Below are 19265 nucleotides of genomic sequence, written 5' to 3'. Positions count from 1 at the left end.
CACTCATTTAATATTTACTCGAGTCTATCAAGGGTGCAAGGGTATCTGGTATAGTGATAACTTCTCCTTGCCCATTGGACAGCTATCCACTTGTTGCCATACACGACAGGACACGACGCATGTCTAGATAGAAAATTACCGGTTCCGTTTCTGAACAAACTGTAAAACATGACGGCTGTTCCCGTTCTTGGCTTCACTTTGATTCCAAGTTCCGGAAATACTGTGGCACCACCGTCTTCAACGTCATTCAGATATGTAACAACTGAAAACAGGTCGAAATCCTTGTCGGGGGATGCCTCTGCGAACACGTCAACATCCACGTCATATTGTCCACCTACACCGTAGTTGGCTACGTGTAAATGTTCAAGCCCGTAACTGTTGAGTTGGGTCAAGGCTGATATACGACTTGGAAAGATGACAGTAGTTGTTCTACTTGTTTGTCTCGAGTTTTCATTTGCTGGCTTATCTTGTTATCGGAAGGTACTAGTCCTGCTCGAGTTGTAACAGTTGAACGTTGCACTTGTGTCCTGTTGAAATTTGTTGAGACCTCTAATTTGTTCGTCACTAATGGCGTCATGAATTAATGGTATTTGTGGTCGACTATTATGCAATATTTCCATTTTAAAGTCATAAAATTAGCGGCCTAGCGGCATAGTTTCGTGAAGTTGGCCGCCTAGCGGCCTAACGGACTAAAACTGTTCTTTATTTCAAAGCAATTGTTCAGCGGAAAAGTTTGAAATAGAAAACAATTTTAGGCGGCTAGGCCGCCAGGCCGCTAAATTCATTCCGCTAGGCCGCTGAACTACTTGATCGACTTTTTAAATATTGTTGATAATAGCTTCAGGGTGTTAATTTATAAATAAAAAACATTAATTTATCATTGTTTCCAAGAAAACGCATGAACAATTGCTTTGAAATAAAGAACAATTTTAGGCTGCTGTGCCACCAGGCCGCCAACTTCTGGCCGACAGGCCGCTTACTTCACGCCGCTGGCGAAAACAAAGTTGACTATGAGTGAGAGTGTACTATTTCCACTGTGTTGAATAACGCGGCCCGTTGGGCGATCAGGCCGATTAACTGAAGGCAGCGCTAAAAAGGTCATAAAGACGCACCCAATTATGTCGCTTTTGCAAAGTTTCCCGTTGTGATCTTGGTTGGATGCTGTGGACGGCGAGATCAGGGATGAACAGAACAGAACAGAACAGAACAGAACAGAATGTTTATTTAACTTAAGCATATACAGCTCATCGTTATAAACACAAAAAATAAATATACCTAATCAATTCAATATTCACGAGGGTTATTTCAACGAAAGTTTCTAAAGCGAATATATAATCTTAATTACTCTTTTACTCTTTTATATTCCAGTCTTTTCTAACGACAAGCGAAGGTCATTTCAAGAGGATCAAAGTTCCATCGAAGAAGAAACACCGATTGAAAGTCTACAGGTTTTGGTTTATTGCTGCAATTGCTTGAAGACCCTGATTTTATTTACGCTAATAAGCGCGAATATATTTGCATGTGGAGTTTAAAGACACAATTTACATAATCTAAGCTCCAAAATGGGACATCAGGGTCAAACACAAACAACTACACAGAGTAGACAGTATCAAATCAAGCATATTAAAGTATGGCTTAGTCACAATCATTTTATTACAGATCAAAATACTCGTTTTGGTGCTTGGCGCGCAATTACCTCATTGACCTCATATTTTGATATTTCATAGAGAGGTGAAACTGCTAGATCGAGCAAAACAAGCTCCTCTTCAAAGACTTCGGATTCGGGAAATTCGTCACATCCCAGCGATGATTATCTTACACTGTTGGATAGTAACGTGAAAAGGAAATGCCCTGTCCACTCTCTGCAATATAAAATCAGCAGAAAAAATGAAGGATCCAAGCGATATCAAGTTGATGGTAGACGTGAACAAAGAGCTGATTGTGAAAACGGTGCAAGTTAAGGAAGTTCTTGTATCTCTTCACCATGTCATAGGTAGGCTATATGTCACTGTATATAAGACCATTAGATTCACACCTTTGGTATTCTAAACAAAATCTTACATGACTTATTTTTCATTCATTTCCTCTTTTATGAGAATCATTTTTGACAAAGGTGATGGGAATAATGATTTCCTGGTGATGGTTTACATCGTCGATAACACTATTTTCTACTTCTTCTAAATATCGCATGTATCATGTAGACAATCAATTCAAATTTAGATATACAAGTTTTATCACTCAGATGATGCATGTTACTCGGAGATCGAAGAGTTGCAAGAAAAGAAGTCTAAAAAGGAGTTGATGGAATCGCTTCTGATATATATTGAAGGTTCATCTGCGCCGGGAAAATGGCAATCATTTATTGACGCTCTGAACGAACATGGTAAGTGGGCTATAGAATCCATCCCTTTAAAACTGACAAAAACTTCGGCCCGATAGAAGCTACCAGAGTAATGATCAAGTTAGTACCGCGCAGATCTCCATTTTGGATAAAAGAGTTTTCGGGCGTTTTGAAAGACAACTTTATGACAAATATTGTAGAATTGTTCTACATTCCAGAAGAAGAAATGGAAGGCAATTGTGCTAATCGTGAGTTACTCAGACGTATTGTTGTGAGGTTGGGTGTCCAAAAGCCTTCTTCAGGCCCCGATGTTTTTGCTGAACCGGCGGTAATCCCGATACATGTTGGTATAAGAATGTGCCGGTTGTATGCTGTCGTAAGTAGTATTAAAGTTCTAAAAGGTTACTATGTCACCTGATGTATCATATTTACTGCTTCTATAAACGGATGACTGAGTTCAGACATCAGAAACTTGTTTAACACATTCCCACGAGCGAATCATTACGATTGGCGTTTAAATATTGCTGTCGTGTTGTCCTGTATAAGTCTTGTTTGTATTTTCCTTTTCCTATAATCACATCCACCAGGTGCCGAATTAAGACCTATGTAGTATTTAGCTACTTGGCTGGTACCTTTGGTTAAGTTGATAAGTTATGCACCAGTCAATTGTAACCACGGCACCTAGGTCCGGGGAATAACTGGGACTATGGTTTTCGGTTCAGCCATCCCCAGGTAAAAAAAACCGTTCTGCGGGGACATCCAAGGTAAGACCCATTTTCGGCGCGAAAACAAAACCATTGCTTTCGCTTGGCACTGCGGCACCACCTGGAAGGTAAAAACACGACCTATTTCCCCCGATATCCCCCCGGACGTGGGGGTAGGGAAGCGTGGTGACAATTGGCTGGTGCATTATATGATTGTTTTCGTTGGCAATTTACCTTGTTATTCCCGATGCTTTAATGTCTCTAACCATGTTGTTTCTTATGGATTGTCAAGCTTATTTACCGACAGTGGACGTTTCCTCTGTAACATTAAAAAGTGAACTGCGCCCAAGCCGGCAACTGGACGATACTTAAAATAGTCATGAAATCTTCGGCAATTCTTGCGGCAATGGCTATAACGAGATGAGGGAAAGTCTTCAAACGATCCACATTGAAATACAAACCGAGATGATTAAAAGGTTGGACTGTACTGTAGAAAGGCATTCTTTGGAAATCCATGAAATGCGCGGTAGTTCAGGCGAAATTGTCCCCGAATTCTAGATTAGATACCATTGAAAGTGAAATGAAATATATTAATTCTGTACAGACATTTACAAAGAATAAAGTACAAAATATGAAACGCTATGTGAAAGAAATTCATCAGATAATGTTGCCAACTTCGAGCCTACCTCCAGTCTGCGGGCGGATGACCGGAAGCGACAGTGGAATTGTGTTTGACGGTTCAGGAAGTGGGATCGCATTTAGGCCACATTATCTCAGTGATAGAAACCTGAGTAGCACAACCGGACTTACCATTCTCTGATGGGATAGCTCATTCCAAACAATTGACACAAAAACATCGCAACATCTGGCTCAGAATGTACAATGTTTATTCATATCTCAGATGAAGCTAGCATTTTAATCCCTGTTTGATTTGACTTCATTGTCCTGTCTACAACGAAATCACATTTTGACATTTAGAAAGGTGTATAATTGCACGTAGTGTGTTGACGTTTGCTTGAGATACATATGAACGCGGTATGATACTATGGGACGTAAGTGGCAGGTCTGATTGCAATGTAACACATATTACAAAGTATAGTGTTTATATTCGGCTCTCTTGTCGAATTTGTATAGTATATTCATATATGTCTAGCCTAATGACATATGTGCATAACTCGATTTGACCGAAATCAGCTATATTAAGCTCCATGTGTGACTATTAATACAACCTTTTTACAAAGAGTTTAATAACATGTTTTAAAAATCATTGACATTAAATTATCATAATGTACCATTAAGAACGAAAACTCCCCAAAGATCAAGTTTGTTTTCAAATGCTTCAACCTGACGGCCATGTTTAAACATGTCTTCATTATATTATATTTTTCGTTAATCTCAAATAATACAATATGTTTTATCATCGTTCTATGTTTTCAACCAATCATTACATAATGACCATTCCTGTATATTATAGCCTCCTTTCTCTCTGGGCATGAGGGATTTCAGTTCCATTCTACAGTCAGCTAGTTTTGCATATAAAATAACATATATAACCTCAAAACCTGTGTGCAGTTATTAATTGCCTCTTGACTATACTTGACTGTATGACTTCAGACTCATCAATAGGTTATTACAATCAATTCCTACTTTTACGAATGTTAGTATAACAGTGAGAGTAAAACCGTACTTATACCCCGTGATTACATAGATCAGTATTGTTGTCACTGTCCATACCCTTGCTGTAACCAATGTATAAATGTTTTTAACCAATGCCCCTTTAAATTCTTGTTTGTTTTGTATCATCATCATTTCAGGTTATATGGTCCTTGTAGTTCCAGTTCTTTTAAACTAATTAAGGTCAGTTAGATTGTTGCGAATGCTTATAAAATCTCTCTCGTGTCCGTTTTCTGGGTTAGGAACTGGTATACTGGTGTCCTTTTTGAGAGGCCGTGATAAAGTACTCCTGTTGGGGATCAAACCCACAACCTTCTGGATGAGAAGCAGACACATAAACCACGAGATCACTCCCTCCCTTTTGGGGATCGATCCAACAACCTCTTGGGTGAGAGGCGTACACATATACCACTAAACCACTGTCATCCCTTCGAGTTTCAGTAAGTGGCTTGATATAGCATTGATACTACTGGGTTTATCCCTGTAGTTTTCATTATATAATTGATGCTTACTTGGATAACTAGGTTAACGTTAACTATCATGTTACATTTGTATAAATATGGTGGTATCTGTTAAACATTCGACAACATTGTATGTGTCTCCTGCGTATGTAACCTGCATTGCTGTGCTTTGTGTTTACAAAAAATACAGTTAACAAATTTGGACAAACTCTAAATCCGAAAAAGCAAATTCCAGCGCTCTTACATACGCATGCAAACACACACATACAGCCTTTACGATGACAACTTTGTAGCAGTTAAAGCATTAACTCTTCCATCGACAGTTGTCCATATAATGGTCTGGCATAACGTCCTCCAATAAAATAAGTCATGGTATAAGATCGTGTTTTTTATCGATGCCATTTAAAGGAAAACATAATGATGGTAAGAAGTAAAAGAAAGGGAAATTCCACATTCATCTGATTATACATATATTTAGGAACATTGGAGTATTCCTATCCAAAGCCCCATAAGGTTTCTAGATCAATAGTTCTCGCCAATGTTCAATTATGGTATCACGGAAAACGACGGACACTATCCGAGCTGAAAAGTCGTCTGGCCAATCAAATGCCCAAAATATACCTACGACTCGAATTGAACATTGTTAAATGAACTTAATTCGAGCGAGCCAGGCAAAGAGCGTTTGCAGTTCGTCCCCATATTGGGCCTTACATGTTGTTATTATTACGTATTCGCGCTTTGCAAATTTATTCATCGGAAATCTTTGCGGACGTGCAGTCAGTAACTTCGTGAATCATAATATATTCATAATTTCCTAATTTAAATGATGGCTTTGTCTAGCAGCTGCAACAGACATGTTTGTTAAAGGCACAAGCCACCAGACGAAAAAATTGCGTACAACACATTGAACGTATCACATCGCTTATGCACATGCATCTTTCGCAGTTTTTGCACATTTTTTTCAATTCAAAATTTACTCGGGTTGTCTACCGCGTAAAATCCAGAAAGTTTAAAAATGTGTGTCGGTATATTTATTTGTACTCGTTATGTGACTGTCACATGCTAAATATACACTATTTGTGGCTCCCAGAAGAACTGATATAACAAGGAAGCGTGAAACTGCTGCTAAACAACATAGACACAGAGCCCGACAGATCAGCATCCGTGATGAAATGTATCGATGTAACCTTTGAAAGATGTTATATCTGCTGAAAATAACAGCCAGTTTTAAAAACTCTTATTGACAGTTAAGTGAATGAAACAATCACATGATTTACAAGGTGTTCGGAAAAACCATTCCGCGCTTTTTTAAACTTGAAAACATTATACGCTATTTGAAAACGGGGAAACTCATCTGAGACAGCAACATAAAAGTTGCGTTTATTCTTTTAATCAAGTAAGCCTCATACTATCTCGCATTGAAAATTCTAGGCTTTTTTGAGGAAACAATATTTCCCGATTTTGGGAACATCTGGTGTCTATTCTCTTTAACTAGCAGGTACTTTCCAAGCATTTGATTGGCAAACACAGTCATGTGATTATTCGCAGAAGTTTTACGGAACCATAAAGCAAGGGGCTATCTTTTCTTAACTTCATAAAATGTTACATACACAACTCTCAAAGTCATACTTCCGTAATTCTCGTAGCTCATAGTTAACCCGTATCACCTCATCGACAAAACTCGAGGTCTCCACAAAGTCAGCCACTACAATATTCATATCTCCGTGCCGGATGTCCTTGTTACGAACCCAGTTACATAAGGCCCGTGTGGCGGGCCGGGAAAGGGAATCCCTTAGTGTGCTGTGTAAGTTATTGGCCAGGTACTCGTTAGTGGTAGTCAAGACGCCGTCCCAGGAGAAGAATACGTGCGGTGGGCGGCCATGTTGGTAGCGAGTATTTAGACGGTCTATCATGTCGCGCGTGGACTGGGCTTGCGGATGCAAATAGCCAATATACTCGTTTGGCCAAACGCAAGTGTGCTGTTGCTCGCACTGAAAACATCGTATTTTAATATTTGAGCACAGAGAAAATCACATCATGCGCTGATCTTGACTACATGCAAACATACACGTTGTCTTGTTATCCATTTCAGAACATATGCATGCCAGGTAACTAACCTTAAACACGTACATTGCCATTTAAGTGTATAGTCTCGATACGAACGTATACACTTAAATAGTAGCAATGTTAAGAGAATACAAGATAAAACGGGGAAAAAAGATACAAGAGAGCATATATTATGGGTGCACTAAACGACAATTTTAATCAAAAATTAAGTACGTTACGCAATACTTATATTGCATATATAGAGTACAAAAAGAACAATGTATGGCGTCGTCGAAACGTTTAAGTAAATATTAATGATTATGCTAACAAATATTGGAAAATAAATGACAGTAAAGTGTGAAGGTAGTTGGTAGCAAGTAGTTGGGGAATCAACAATTGGCAACTTGTAGGTAGTTGAATATTCGATTCCCAAATACCAACTACATGTACCAACTACCTTCCAACATTACCGTCATCGAAACTTAACTATTCACACCTCCTTAGGGTAGAAGACAATGATCTGCGCATCGATCGCCGACATATTCCTGAGTGTGACGGCCTGGACGACACCCGTGCACTCCAACAGGCGCCCTCGGAACACGTCGTCAGTCATGTTTGCCAGCAAATACCGGTGGTGCGCCTGGCTCATCTTGTGAACTACCCTGGAAACACAATGCTCTTAAATTACCAATTTACCAATCAGAGAAACACGCGGGATATATGGGCGCAACAATTCTATGTCGACCATTTTGACTGTTCGAGAACTCTTGATAGCATGCGGTGTTGACGTCCCTTTTATGGTACTTATAATACAGAATCTTAGGGTCCTATGGGAACTTTGGGCGTGGCCTCGACACAGATGCACACAAGCGGACTGTGATTAGGTTCTTTTACAGGCGAAAAGAGATTCCGTATACAGAAAAACGACCGTCGCACGTGGGTGTATCGTGAGCGCGGGGAAAGCTGGACGGTCAGTTATAATCAGGGTGGGTGCTTCATTACACCATTAGACGAACGTTATTTCTGTTGATGGTAATTTCAATGCCGCGCGTAGTCAACACGATGTTCTTCAAACCGAGGTATTGCATTCGCGATATGACATAAAAGAAGTTTACGCTTGTTCCAAGACGGTACACCGGCTCACACAGCTAGAACTACTACATAACGTATATTTATGTTGTTAATGTGACCGTGTAGCATTAAAACAGGTCTGAATATCATAGAAAAATATTTGGGATGAGATTAATCTTCGAGTGACGAAAAAGGGATACAAGCCTCAAACTATAGGCCAGATAAGAGCAAAGGTTATTGCTGGGTGGGTTAACCTACCCAAGAGGTATTTGCCACGCTATGTTATGTCGATGCGACGACGCTGTCTTGCCATTATTAACAGCCATGGCGGGCACGTCCGTTATAAGACTATTTATGGTCTACCATATTAACATTGACTATTATCTGCAACATCGCATTTTTACGCATTTTTACTCTAGACTTGATGATTTTGTTTGTTAAATATGTCATTGTATGAACGAAATTATTTGAAATATCTTGCGAAATATCTAATATTTATGTCTTGAATATTTCAGCAAGATCGACCAAATATTAACCAGGATATGGCCATTCATAAATAAAAAATTAAGCGGGATATGGCCATTCATGTATAAAGATCAACCCAATATTAACCGTAATATAGCCATTATAGATAAAGATCGATTCAAAATTAACCGGGATATGGCCATTCATTGTAAAGATCGACCCAATATTAACCGGAATATAGCCATTAAATATCAAGTCCAACCCCAAATTAACCGGGATATGGCCATTCATATATCAAGATCGACCCAATATTAACCGGGATATGGCCATTCATATAGCAAGGTCGACCCAATATTAACCGAAATATAGCCATCATATATCAAGATCAACCCAATATTAACCGAGATATGCCCATTCATATATCAAGATCGACCCAATATTAACCGGGATATGACATTCATATAGCAATATCGACCCAATATAAACCGGGATATGGCCATTCATATAGCAATGTCGACCCAATATCAACCGGAATATGGCCATTCGTATATAGAGATCGACCAAATATTAAACAGGATATGTCCATTCATATATCTGCTTAGTTATTAATTTGTCTAAGTGTCCATGATTAACCTGAAATCGAGAAGAATCACTTCCTTCGGGTGAAGGTCCATCCACCGGCGGATCTCTTTGAGGATAATGATGATGTTTGGGCCGTTCCGGAAGTAGACGTTCAGGTCCTCCCGGTCTCCCTGCCGCGCAGTCACCCGAATGTCCAGATAACGCACACCGGCATCCAACTGCTCCGTTATAGACAGAGATTGTGTCACCGTCCATCTGGAGCAAGGTTTGTCCAAATGTTAAAACATTGAATATAACCGTTTACACGTGAGTATTAAAGGGAGTAAAGAAATAAATTATACATAAACATACCAGCACCATATCCAGAGTTCAATTAACCCTTAGGGTTAATTGAACTCTGGATATGGTGCTGGTATGTTTATGTATAATTTATTTCTATTACTAAAATTTCAAATTTTATCTTAAGTTTAGTGGCGGATTCAGGTATTCCTAATTGGAGGTGGGGGGGGGGGGGGGCACAGCTGGCATATCCGCTCAATACCTTTATTTTACTAAGGTATGAAATTGACACGCATACACTCGTTCATGCATTTCAACCCTTCATCCAATTATATTTTAAAACATTTTATTAAGTGGACTTTCAGTCATTTCAACCCATGTTCCTTTTGACATGTCTATACACTTTAGTTGCGATTGTATACACGGACTTGTGAAATCATAATTCAGCCAGTGGGCGCGGATTTCAGACCTAAATAAACTCTCAAACAACAACAAAATATAGTATATGTTTCGCTTTTCAACGAGAATTATGTTTAGATTTTAAGGACACGGCTAACAGTGACGTAGATTAACAGGTGAAGTAGCGCAAGAACCAAAATGGGACACCGCTGGTTACATGACTTACACTACAATTTAATCCACGGTAAGCATTTTACAGCATCAAGTGTATTATCAATATACATGTATGACGATACCTGTGTGAGATCTTGTTAGCAAGCTCCCCCATGTGGTCCACATATTGTCGGTATATGGGGTCGCTACGCTGGTCAACGTTAGACTCCTCGTCCCGGTACACGCTGCACGAGTTGTGACTTCCTGTACGGAATAATTATACATGATGGTTTGCCCTCTTCGTTAAATCAATAACGCAATCTGATACATCACTACTCCTTGGTTAAAATCTTTCAGCGGTTTTCAAACACATAAATAGATTGCACTTTACATTTTGGTAGAAATAATAAAATAATACATACATTTGGAAGGAATCCCAATTTTCATTCCGTTTGCTTAAATAATCCAACGGAAGTCATCATTTCAAATGAAACAATCGGGGAAAAGTTATAGTTGTGGAAAAACTGTAATGAAATTAAAAACACCACCACCACCACCAACAACAACAACAACAACAACAACAACAATATATCTCAGCAACACCCTCTCCTTCTCTGATGCCGGCAACTCACCGGGAATTGCGAGGCAGCACAGTGGAACATCCCGATAGCGCTCTGGAAGACCGGTCATCCAATCGGCACCAAGAACCACGCGGTCCCTGTGTGCATCTTCCACTTGCTTTCCACCGCCGCCCTTCCGCCGCCTTATCCGACCTTTTGACATAGAAGTGATCAGTGACTTTAGCAAACCGAAAACGCAGATGTGTCTATGAATATGAACCTGACAGGAAATATAAAATATTTCATATTGTATGTCATAATTTATTTCTTAAACGCTAAAGAAAGTACGTAGAGTGTAACAGTTAAACAAAGAAGTTAATCAAGCATTTTATTGACTTGGGATTGAAAGTTTATCTAAAAAGACTGCGAATGGATATTCTAAAATATTTTCTTTTGGGTGCATTTGTATACATGTTTATCCATAATTATATTGATATATTTGTTACTTTTTTCGAACAGATTCTTTACCTGAAAATCAAGAAAGTGACTAGTAACTAGTTATACAGCAAACACCAAGATATTGGCGTGTTGGCAGTCGTTACGAAATACATTTATGGATCAGATATCATTGAAACCGAATCTCAATCTCATTCTAATTCAATGTAAAATGAGGACTCATTAGAAGTCCAATTGTTTCTTCATTATGGCGGAAGGAGGGATAAACTTAACGGAATTACGTGACGCTCTACTCCCACACGAACGGATGCTGACGTCAGAAAAGGGGCAGAAATACGGTCTTTCTGACGACGTCACTTTTAAGGATGTTCATTGCATATTTTGTCAGCGACTCGGAAAAAAGAGAAAGGCCATTTACTACTGCCAGGATTGTAAAATTGGACTGTGCCAGCAGTGCGCAACTGAACACGTAGACAAAGTTAAGATAAACCGTCACAGCGTGTCGCTTATAAGCAAGACGTTTCGGGTGTCGCCTAACCAAGGGCCGTTCCCTGAACTCACGGAGATTGGTACTATAAAGTTTGACGTCGAGTGTTGTATACGAGGGTCAACCTTCCTGCCCGATGGGGAACTCGTGCTCACGGACTTCACGAACTCCCGGATTCGCGTTTATAGCGCGGATTACACGAGGAAGCAGGTAACAAGTCTGCGTATTCCCAAACAGAACAAATGGGACGAGCAACGTCCTAAACCTATAGACATAACAGATGTAGGAAATAAAAGTGTCGCCTTTACTACGAACAACGGATGTATCTATATTGCTAAGATAGGCTCTACCATGGTCATGAAGTTGGAAAGAGTGATACCTGTTATCAGCTTTGAATCAAATCACGGTGAGTGTCTTGGGCTAGCGTTCAATGACGCTGACGAGGGTCTGTACGTCGGCTGTTCCTCAGACAAGGAGGGAGTCTATATTAAAATCTACGACCTGGATGGAACGCTGCGGCGAATAGCTCGCGAACACATCACCGAAACGCCAAATTTTCTTGCATTTGGCTTGAATAAATCGCGCGTTTATGCCGCCGACAAAGACAGCGTGACGGTTTACAACGTGCGTCAGTTTGACGTTGCGGAGGAGTATACAGAGTTGCAGGGCCAGACGGAGGACATCGTGGTAGACAAGTGGGGCTACCTGTATACGCTCGCCCTCGAGCGCCGCCTCTTTAAAACGCCTGGTTCCATCTACCGCCTCAGCCCAAACTCCGGGGTCACCAAGGTGATCTCTCTTTCAGAGGCCCCAACTTCGATAGCCTACAGCATGAAAACGGACGACGTTGCCGTCACATTTGCAAAGTCGCGTTACGTCTTCTTATTCAAGCTTAAGTTGAGGACGTTTCAGAAACACTTTGGAAATGAATTGAAACCATACCGCTGACATATTCTACAAAATATTATATACTTATTATTTCTTATCGAATGTGTTCGATATCGGTATCACTGATGTATAATAAACAACGTTTATAAAAAGCAAAATCACTAGTTTACCCATAATGTTTTTTTTTCATTAAATGTACATCATATATTTCCGCCCATCGAATTGGAGATAGAGAAGTTCAACTTAAACGAGTGTTTGGTTTATTTACATTTATTTAAGCTCGATTGTGACGAAAGCTGATAGCTTATAAGAGCACACTCGAGTCCGTTTCCAGGACAGAAACCAGTACTGTGTCCTTTTTGAGAAGCTATGAGAAAGTACCCGTGGTGGGGATCGAACCCACAACCTCTTGGTTGAGAGGCGGATACCTATACCACTAGATCACTCTACCCCCTAGCGGTTGTTTACAGGTCATTCATATGTTTTGGTTAAAAGCATAAGAATGAAAACCACTATTGCACCAACGATACATGCTCAAATAATACCATAGACTCATGTTCAAGTACGAACGAAATATCGCGCGTGACAGCCCGTCAGATAAGAGTTAACAGATTGAAGAACACTGCTGCTATTTTCATGATTTTTCAGCAGTTGCGTCGCTTCTCTGTGGATATGAGTACATTGGGATGCCTGTTACTTAAATTGATAACGTGATATACAACAAAATATGTATATCGACTAAATCACATAAGATAAGATAAGATTCGTGTTACCACTTACGTATGAATATCCTTGGACAATACATAAATATATTACTACAACTGGTTATCTACTTAATATGACTAGGTAAACATGAATCTTATCCAGTCGTATCCATATTATAACCAGTTATTATGTTACTTATTAAGTTGAATTCGCAAACCATATAAACTAGATAACTTGTTACTGTTCTACAGCTTAAAAGGAAATAGGTGGCAGTTGCGGGCACTTTCAAACCAGTTTTTTGTCTTATGATATTCATCTTACTAAAACTGAAGTAACGCGAATATCAGTAACTAAATAGCTAGATAATTATCGCGAAAATTAAGTGGTTAACACTAGGGATAAAACGATGATCGAGTATTGTCGAAAGTCGATTATTTGTGTTCGAGGTCGGCGATAATCGATTTCATTATTCCATAATCGATTATCGCTAATGTACGGCAAAGGGAAGTAACCGTGTTGTGTATGTACTGATTTTCTTTAAAACGGGAAACGGTACGGACTTATACGGGGTTATACGGCAATTTATTCTCAACTATTTTAGAATTAAATTATCTCTTAAAAACATTTTACTAAATTATCAATTGTAACCTGGAATGTATAACAAAACAGCATATAAAACATAACTGATTGTAATATGTTTATTCATTTAAAGACATGTATGTACAAACCAATATAGTTTGGGATATATTTGTAATATATTCACTTGTTCGTTTCGATTATATAATCGATAATTGATCGAAATGGCTCGTCCGATTATTTTCGATGATCGATTATGACTTTGGTCCGATTTTCAATCCCTAGTTAACACGAAACAATTCGCAAACGTTAACAGGTCATATTACGGCAGTTATATGGCACCACAATAATCTGTTTACCTGCAGTAATTTATTTTGACATCCCATAATTGTTATTCAAATTATAAGCATTTAAACACGACACTCTTCATTAAATCATGTTATATATATATATATATATATATATATATATATATATATATTTATATGTATATACATGTATGTACTTTTTGCTATTTTTATGCGCTTTTTAACGTTCTGTTTTCCTTTATGACTAAACAATCATTGCCTTTAGGCCACACCAAATTTATGTTTCGTTCCTCGGATTTTTGCCAAAACAAATTAGGGCGAGCGAGCGAAAAAAATTTTTTTGTCAGTTTTCATAAAAACCGAAGCGAGCGAAGTACGAAAAAAAATATTTTTCCTTATAATATTCAATATAAATAAGAATGATTGTTCAATATAATTGCCCTTAAACCCATTTTAATGCCATCTTGAACTGAACCTTTTATGGACATTGGGAAAATGTCGGAATACATACTATTTATTCATCTGTGCTTAGTACAAACATCATATGGATAAATCTAATTTCTTATATAATTAAAACGTACTTTAATATGATGATCATTCATAATAAGAAATAACCCTGCTTTTAGTAAAGGGTGAAACGACTGATATAAATCTACCTGAATCATTTTAACATCATATGCAACTGTATTTAGACATACTTTTGATTGATTTTGGATTTGTAAAAAATGATCACTTACACAGGCATCATCAAACATCAGACTCCAAATAACATAGACTAAATTTTGTTTTTATTATCACAGGAAATGCAATGACATATGCTTATTAAAACAAAAAGAACAAGGGTAATTTTCAGAGTACTTTTTTTGGTTATTTAGATGTTTTTATGCACCAGCCAATTGTATATGCCCCCCCCCCCCCAAGTCCGGAATAGCGGGGACTTTGACTTCCGGTCTCTCAAAACCCGGGTAAAATACCCGACCTGCAGGGACACACTGCTGGTAAAATCGCCGCCAAATGGCCCCACAAACCCGGATACCTATGTGAGGCCCATTACCGACTATTTTCAATATGAAGACAAAACCACATTCACTAGGCATTGCGGGGCCACCTGAAAGGTAAAAACACAGCCCGTTGCCTCCGCTGTCCCCGATATACCCCTGGAACGAGGGTGAGGGGTGGGCGGGGCAGTGGTTACAATTGACAAGTGCATTAGTATGATTACAATCCCGGATTATGCTCCAAATAAAAACAAAATATAAGATGATAAACTTAGGCTTACTTATGTTGAGGTATATCCAGACCAGTGTTGATATCGGTATTTGTGAAAAGATATTTGTTCAAAACTGTTGTTTTGTCAGAATTTGATCAAAAATGAGCTTGATACATCATTTGGACCAAACAATGACTCATGTTCCAGTTATGTTGACCTGTCATCTCAGCATCGTCGTAACGAGGTAAAATGTTGGTCCCTTGTATTATGACTTGAATAAAATAGTACTAAGTTGATCATTCCGATTTCCATTCAAAACGAGTCACTAATTACGCAATATAATCGCTACCAATCTCAGATACACATGCTTTATTGCATAATGATTGCTTTAATTAATGATCCTTTAGTGCATAAGACGATCAACAATGACTTCAAGCATGCTTAAAACATATTTATTGTCAAAAATAAGATTTAATTCGGTTAGTTTCGGTTTCCCATAATCCTTTGCGAGCGCATGACTTCCGGTAAATGTCTACCCTAGATATCGATAATGTATGTGTGTGATGTTGACCAGTGAAAAGGAGAGCATAAGTGGCAAAATAGATTGATAGGTGAGTAAAACATGTTAGGAACATCAGTTTGTATATTTTTCTATAAATTTCAACCGTGTTTTGTAAATGTCAATGAAGTTTTCGACGTTTATACCCAACTTCAGTACACATTTAAGTGGGTGGGGTAAAATAACAAATATAATGGTAAATACTTTCATAGCGGTTCTTAAAGGTTCAAATACATATTGATTGTTATGCATAAAATTGTGGTTTGTTGGGTTTGTTATTAAATTAAATGAATAATATTTTGCAATTAGTGTGAAATTGAAGATATGCAGGTTTAAAGCAGTCAAGTAAATGAAGCTTAAAGCATAATGTGATTATGAAGGGCATTTAAATGTTGCCTGCTGTGCTGATATAAACAATAAACAGGTCTTAGAATAACAGCTGATAAATAATGTACTAGTAAATTGTAACTATTTAAATATCTGAATGATTTTAAAGCTGCACTCTCACAGATTAAACATTTTGACAACTGTTTTATTTTTTGTCTTCGAACGAGCCATTTATGCAAACGTGCAATAAAACCAGTGATATAAGGCTGCTGACAAAAAAGATCGGATCACAGATGTTCATATTTAAGTAAAAAAAAATATTTAAAAACATTTTTCTTTAAGCTGCACTCTCACAGAAATACCATTTTTACAACTTTTTTTTATTTTTGTCTTGGAAATAGCAAGACAACAAATAAAAAAAGTTGTCAAAATGGTAAATCTGTGAGAGTGCAGATTTAACAGCCTCTTTAGAGTCTTTTATATCTTATTTTTCTGGTTCACTTGGATGATGATATAACTATTTTATTTAATTTCAGAGATGTTCATTGTGGATGTTTGAGTCTGCCAAGTTGATGCTGAACAGGAGTAGGCAGTTAATACCATTGATCTGATAGCAGCTATATCAGTGGTTTTACAAGATATTTTTGTGCAAAACACAAGAGACTGAATTCGGTTCAAGAGCGGAGATAAAATAAATGAAGTGTGTCAATATGAATGAAAACTTTCCTTGACTGCAAGGACTAAAGAAAAAGATAACAGCCGAACAAGCTAGAGATTTTTCAGAAAGAAGCAAGATGGGGGTTTTTAACCCTTGGCAAATGAACCTTTAAAGGGATTATTTCATACCAAGGACAATTTTTACTGTTATTTAATTATATAATGGTATTATTAAATTGTAAAAAATGCTGTTGTTATCAATATGATTGTCTATGTTCTTTTTATTTCAATGACTGTTTAACTCCCATGGTAAATATTAAAGACATAAAATCGAGTTAACGTTTGTGGGCAATAACTAGCCAACCGGTTCACTTAGTTTGTAGGAGTGCTGTGCTAGTATACCGGCAGCCCTTGGTTCGAGCTTTTTCCTATCATGTTACTTTAGTATTGTTATAGTCAATAAGCCTAGGTGTCGTTAGCGTACTGTAGGCCGAATATTTTCTTGGCCCAAATTCAAACAGCCTTGAGATTTAAATTAAACTTGGTACACGTGCAAATTTCCGTAAACAATATGCTCATGTCCAGCAAGATTCTACATAATATTTAAAGACTTGAATGATTAAATACATCTGCTGCTGCTGTATTAAAATTTTCATAACTAAGATTGTTCATCATTGTAAATACAGTGCTCAAGTTTAAAGCTGCATTCTCACAGACTGACTGTTTTGACAAAAAAAAATGTCTGAAAACCAGTGATATTAGATTGCTGATAGAAAATCAGGGAACATTTTTACATATCTTGACCGTTTTGACTGTAAAGTCTGTAAACCAGTGATGTAAGATAGCTGATAAATCAGTTAATCTGTGAGATTGCAGTTTTAAAGGTGCAGGTCCCTTAAGGTCAGTTGGTAGGAGATCTCATCAAATTCAACGAAGAATCATACATTCAATAATGCAATTCAACTTATTCATTTTCATTAGAATCCGCATATAATGAACACCATGAGCTCTGTTTGTTTTTTGGTTTTTTTGTTGTTGTTGTTTTGTTTTTTTTTGGGGGGGGGGGAGGATTATGACAAATTTATTATTTCTGTAGAAAATGTCTGATACTTTCATACAAATTATAGCAAAACAAAAACAAATGGTTGTATAGAATTAAAATATTAATATTTATTTAATTATCTATATAATAAAACATTATAATGCACATTGTAAAACGTAAATGTTAAACGTAAATAAAGTACAAGGACATAAAAATATTTAATTATATATATATTTATATGATTATTAAATAATAATATCTCTTATGATAATAATAATAATAATAAACATAAAAAAGGTGTTGAATACTTAGCACATAACATATTATATATGTATGAATATCAATAATAACAGTCAAAAAACAGTTCAACCAACAAAAGAGATCCAACAAGTACTAGCATCCAACAAGTACTAGCAATGGGAATCCAACCAATATGACCTGACAACCTACAATAGCGGTTCAATCATCACTTCGTTGCAGTCAATTCAGGCTCAACTAGATATTCATCCATTAAATGCAGTCCAACCAACACTTGTGGTCAAACCAACACTTCTTGTCCATCCATTGAAAGTTGTTCAACCAAAACTTGTAAATCAACTGATTATAGCTGTCTGATAAACAATAGCTGTCTATCCAACAGTGATTCAAACAACACTAGTTGTCATCACACATTCTGTCAAACAAGCAGTCCAACCAACGATGATGGTCCAACCAACACTTCCGGTCCAACCATTTATAATTGTTCAGCCAACACGTATGGTCCATCCAATATAGCGATCCAGTAAGCAACAGATGTCCAACCAACAATAGTGTTTCAACAGGCACTAGCTGTCCATCACGTTGCTACCAATCTAGCAGCCCAACCAATTGTAGTGATGTTCTTCATTAAAAGTAATGATCTCAGAAGATATCATCAGCACATTTGAATCATATCTGTAAAGAAAGGAATGAAACATAAAAAGTATATTTTTTATAAAAAAGGTAAGTTACTCACAGACTTATTTATGGATGGGTTTTAAGACAATCTGGACCCCGATTTAATTCCAGGCCTGGGTGTATGCGACTAGCCCGGTGGCCATCATAATATTTAAACATAACTAACTAGTTATAAATCATTCAGAAGACTACACAGGTGACAGGATAACTTTTATATAAATATTCAATTTCATTTACGTACATTCACAACTCGACATATACGAAATCTGCTCTGCAAATTTACTCCACCCACTTAATAAATCTAGAGTGTGATCGGGTACAATGGGTTAAATCTTTGATATCTTCTACAAATATGAACTATTTATATACATTTTATTCT

At 37.6% G+C, this 19265-nt stretch overlaps 1 protein-coding gene across 1 annotated transcript; it reads right to left on the bottom strand.

Annotated features, from left to right (window-relative positions):
* Positions 1 to 5553: 5553 nt before the first annotated feature.
* Positions 5554 to 11021, bottom strand: LOC128232386 (PI-PLC X domain-containing protein 3-like). Its single transcript, XM_052945901.1, has 5 exons — positions 10808 to 11021; positions 10319 to 10439; positions 9396 to 9599; positions 7723 to 7888; positions 5554 to 7171 (listed from the first exon to the last, which is right to left on the bottom strand). Exons 1-5 carry the CDS (start codon positions 10956 to 10958, stop codon positions 6773 to 6775), a joined length of 1041 nt encoding a protein of 346 aa, XP_052801861.1. The 5' UTR covers positions 10959 to 11021; the 3' UTR covers positions 5554 to 6772.
* Positions 11022 to 19265: the final 8244 nt, after the last annotated feature.

Source organism: Mya arenaria, chromosome 4, assembly GCF_026914265.1.
Source record: "Mya arenaria isolate MELC-2E11 chromosome 4, ASM2691426v1".
NCBI lineage: Eukaryota > Metazoa > Mollusca > Bivalvia > Myida > Myidae > Mya > Mya arenaria.
The sequence above is the reverse complement of the archived record's forward strand: the minus strand, read 5'-3'. Positions and strand labels throughout refer to the sequence as shown.

What these genes read in the sequence shown, in the direction of transcription:
- LOC128232386 (XM_052945901.1), bottom strand. Translation starts at nt 10,958, where the DNA reads ATGTCAAAAGGTCGGATAAGGCGGCGGAAGGGCGGCGGTGGAAAGCAA. An exon ending in GTGATTCTTCTCGATTTCAG is followed by an intron (nt 7,889 to 9,395) that starts GTTAATCATGGA and finishes TTGTGTTTCCAG; the next exon opens with GGTAGTTCACAAGATGAGCC. An exon ending in TTGTCTTCTACCCTAAGGAG is followed by an intron (nt 7,172 to 7,722) that starts GTGTGAATAGTT and finishes CGATGTTTTCAG; the next exon opens with TGCGAGCAACAGCACACTTG.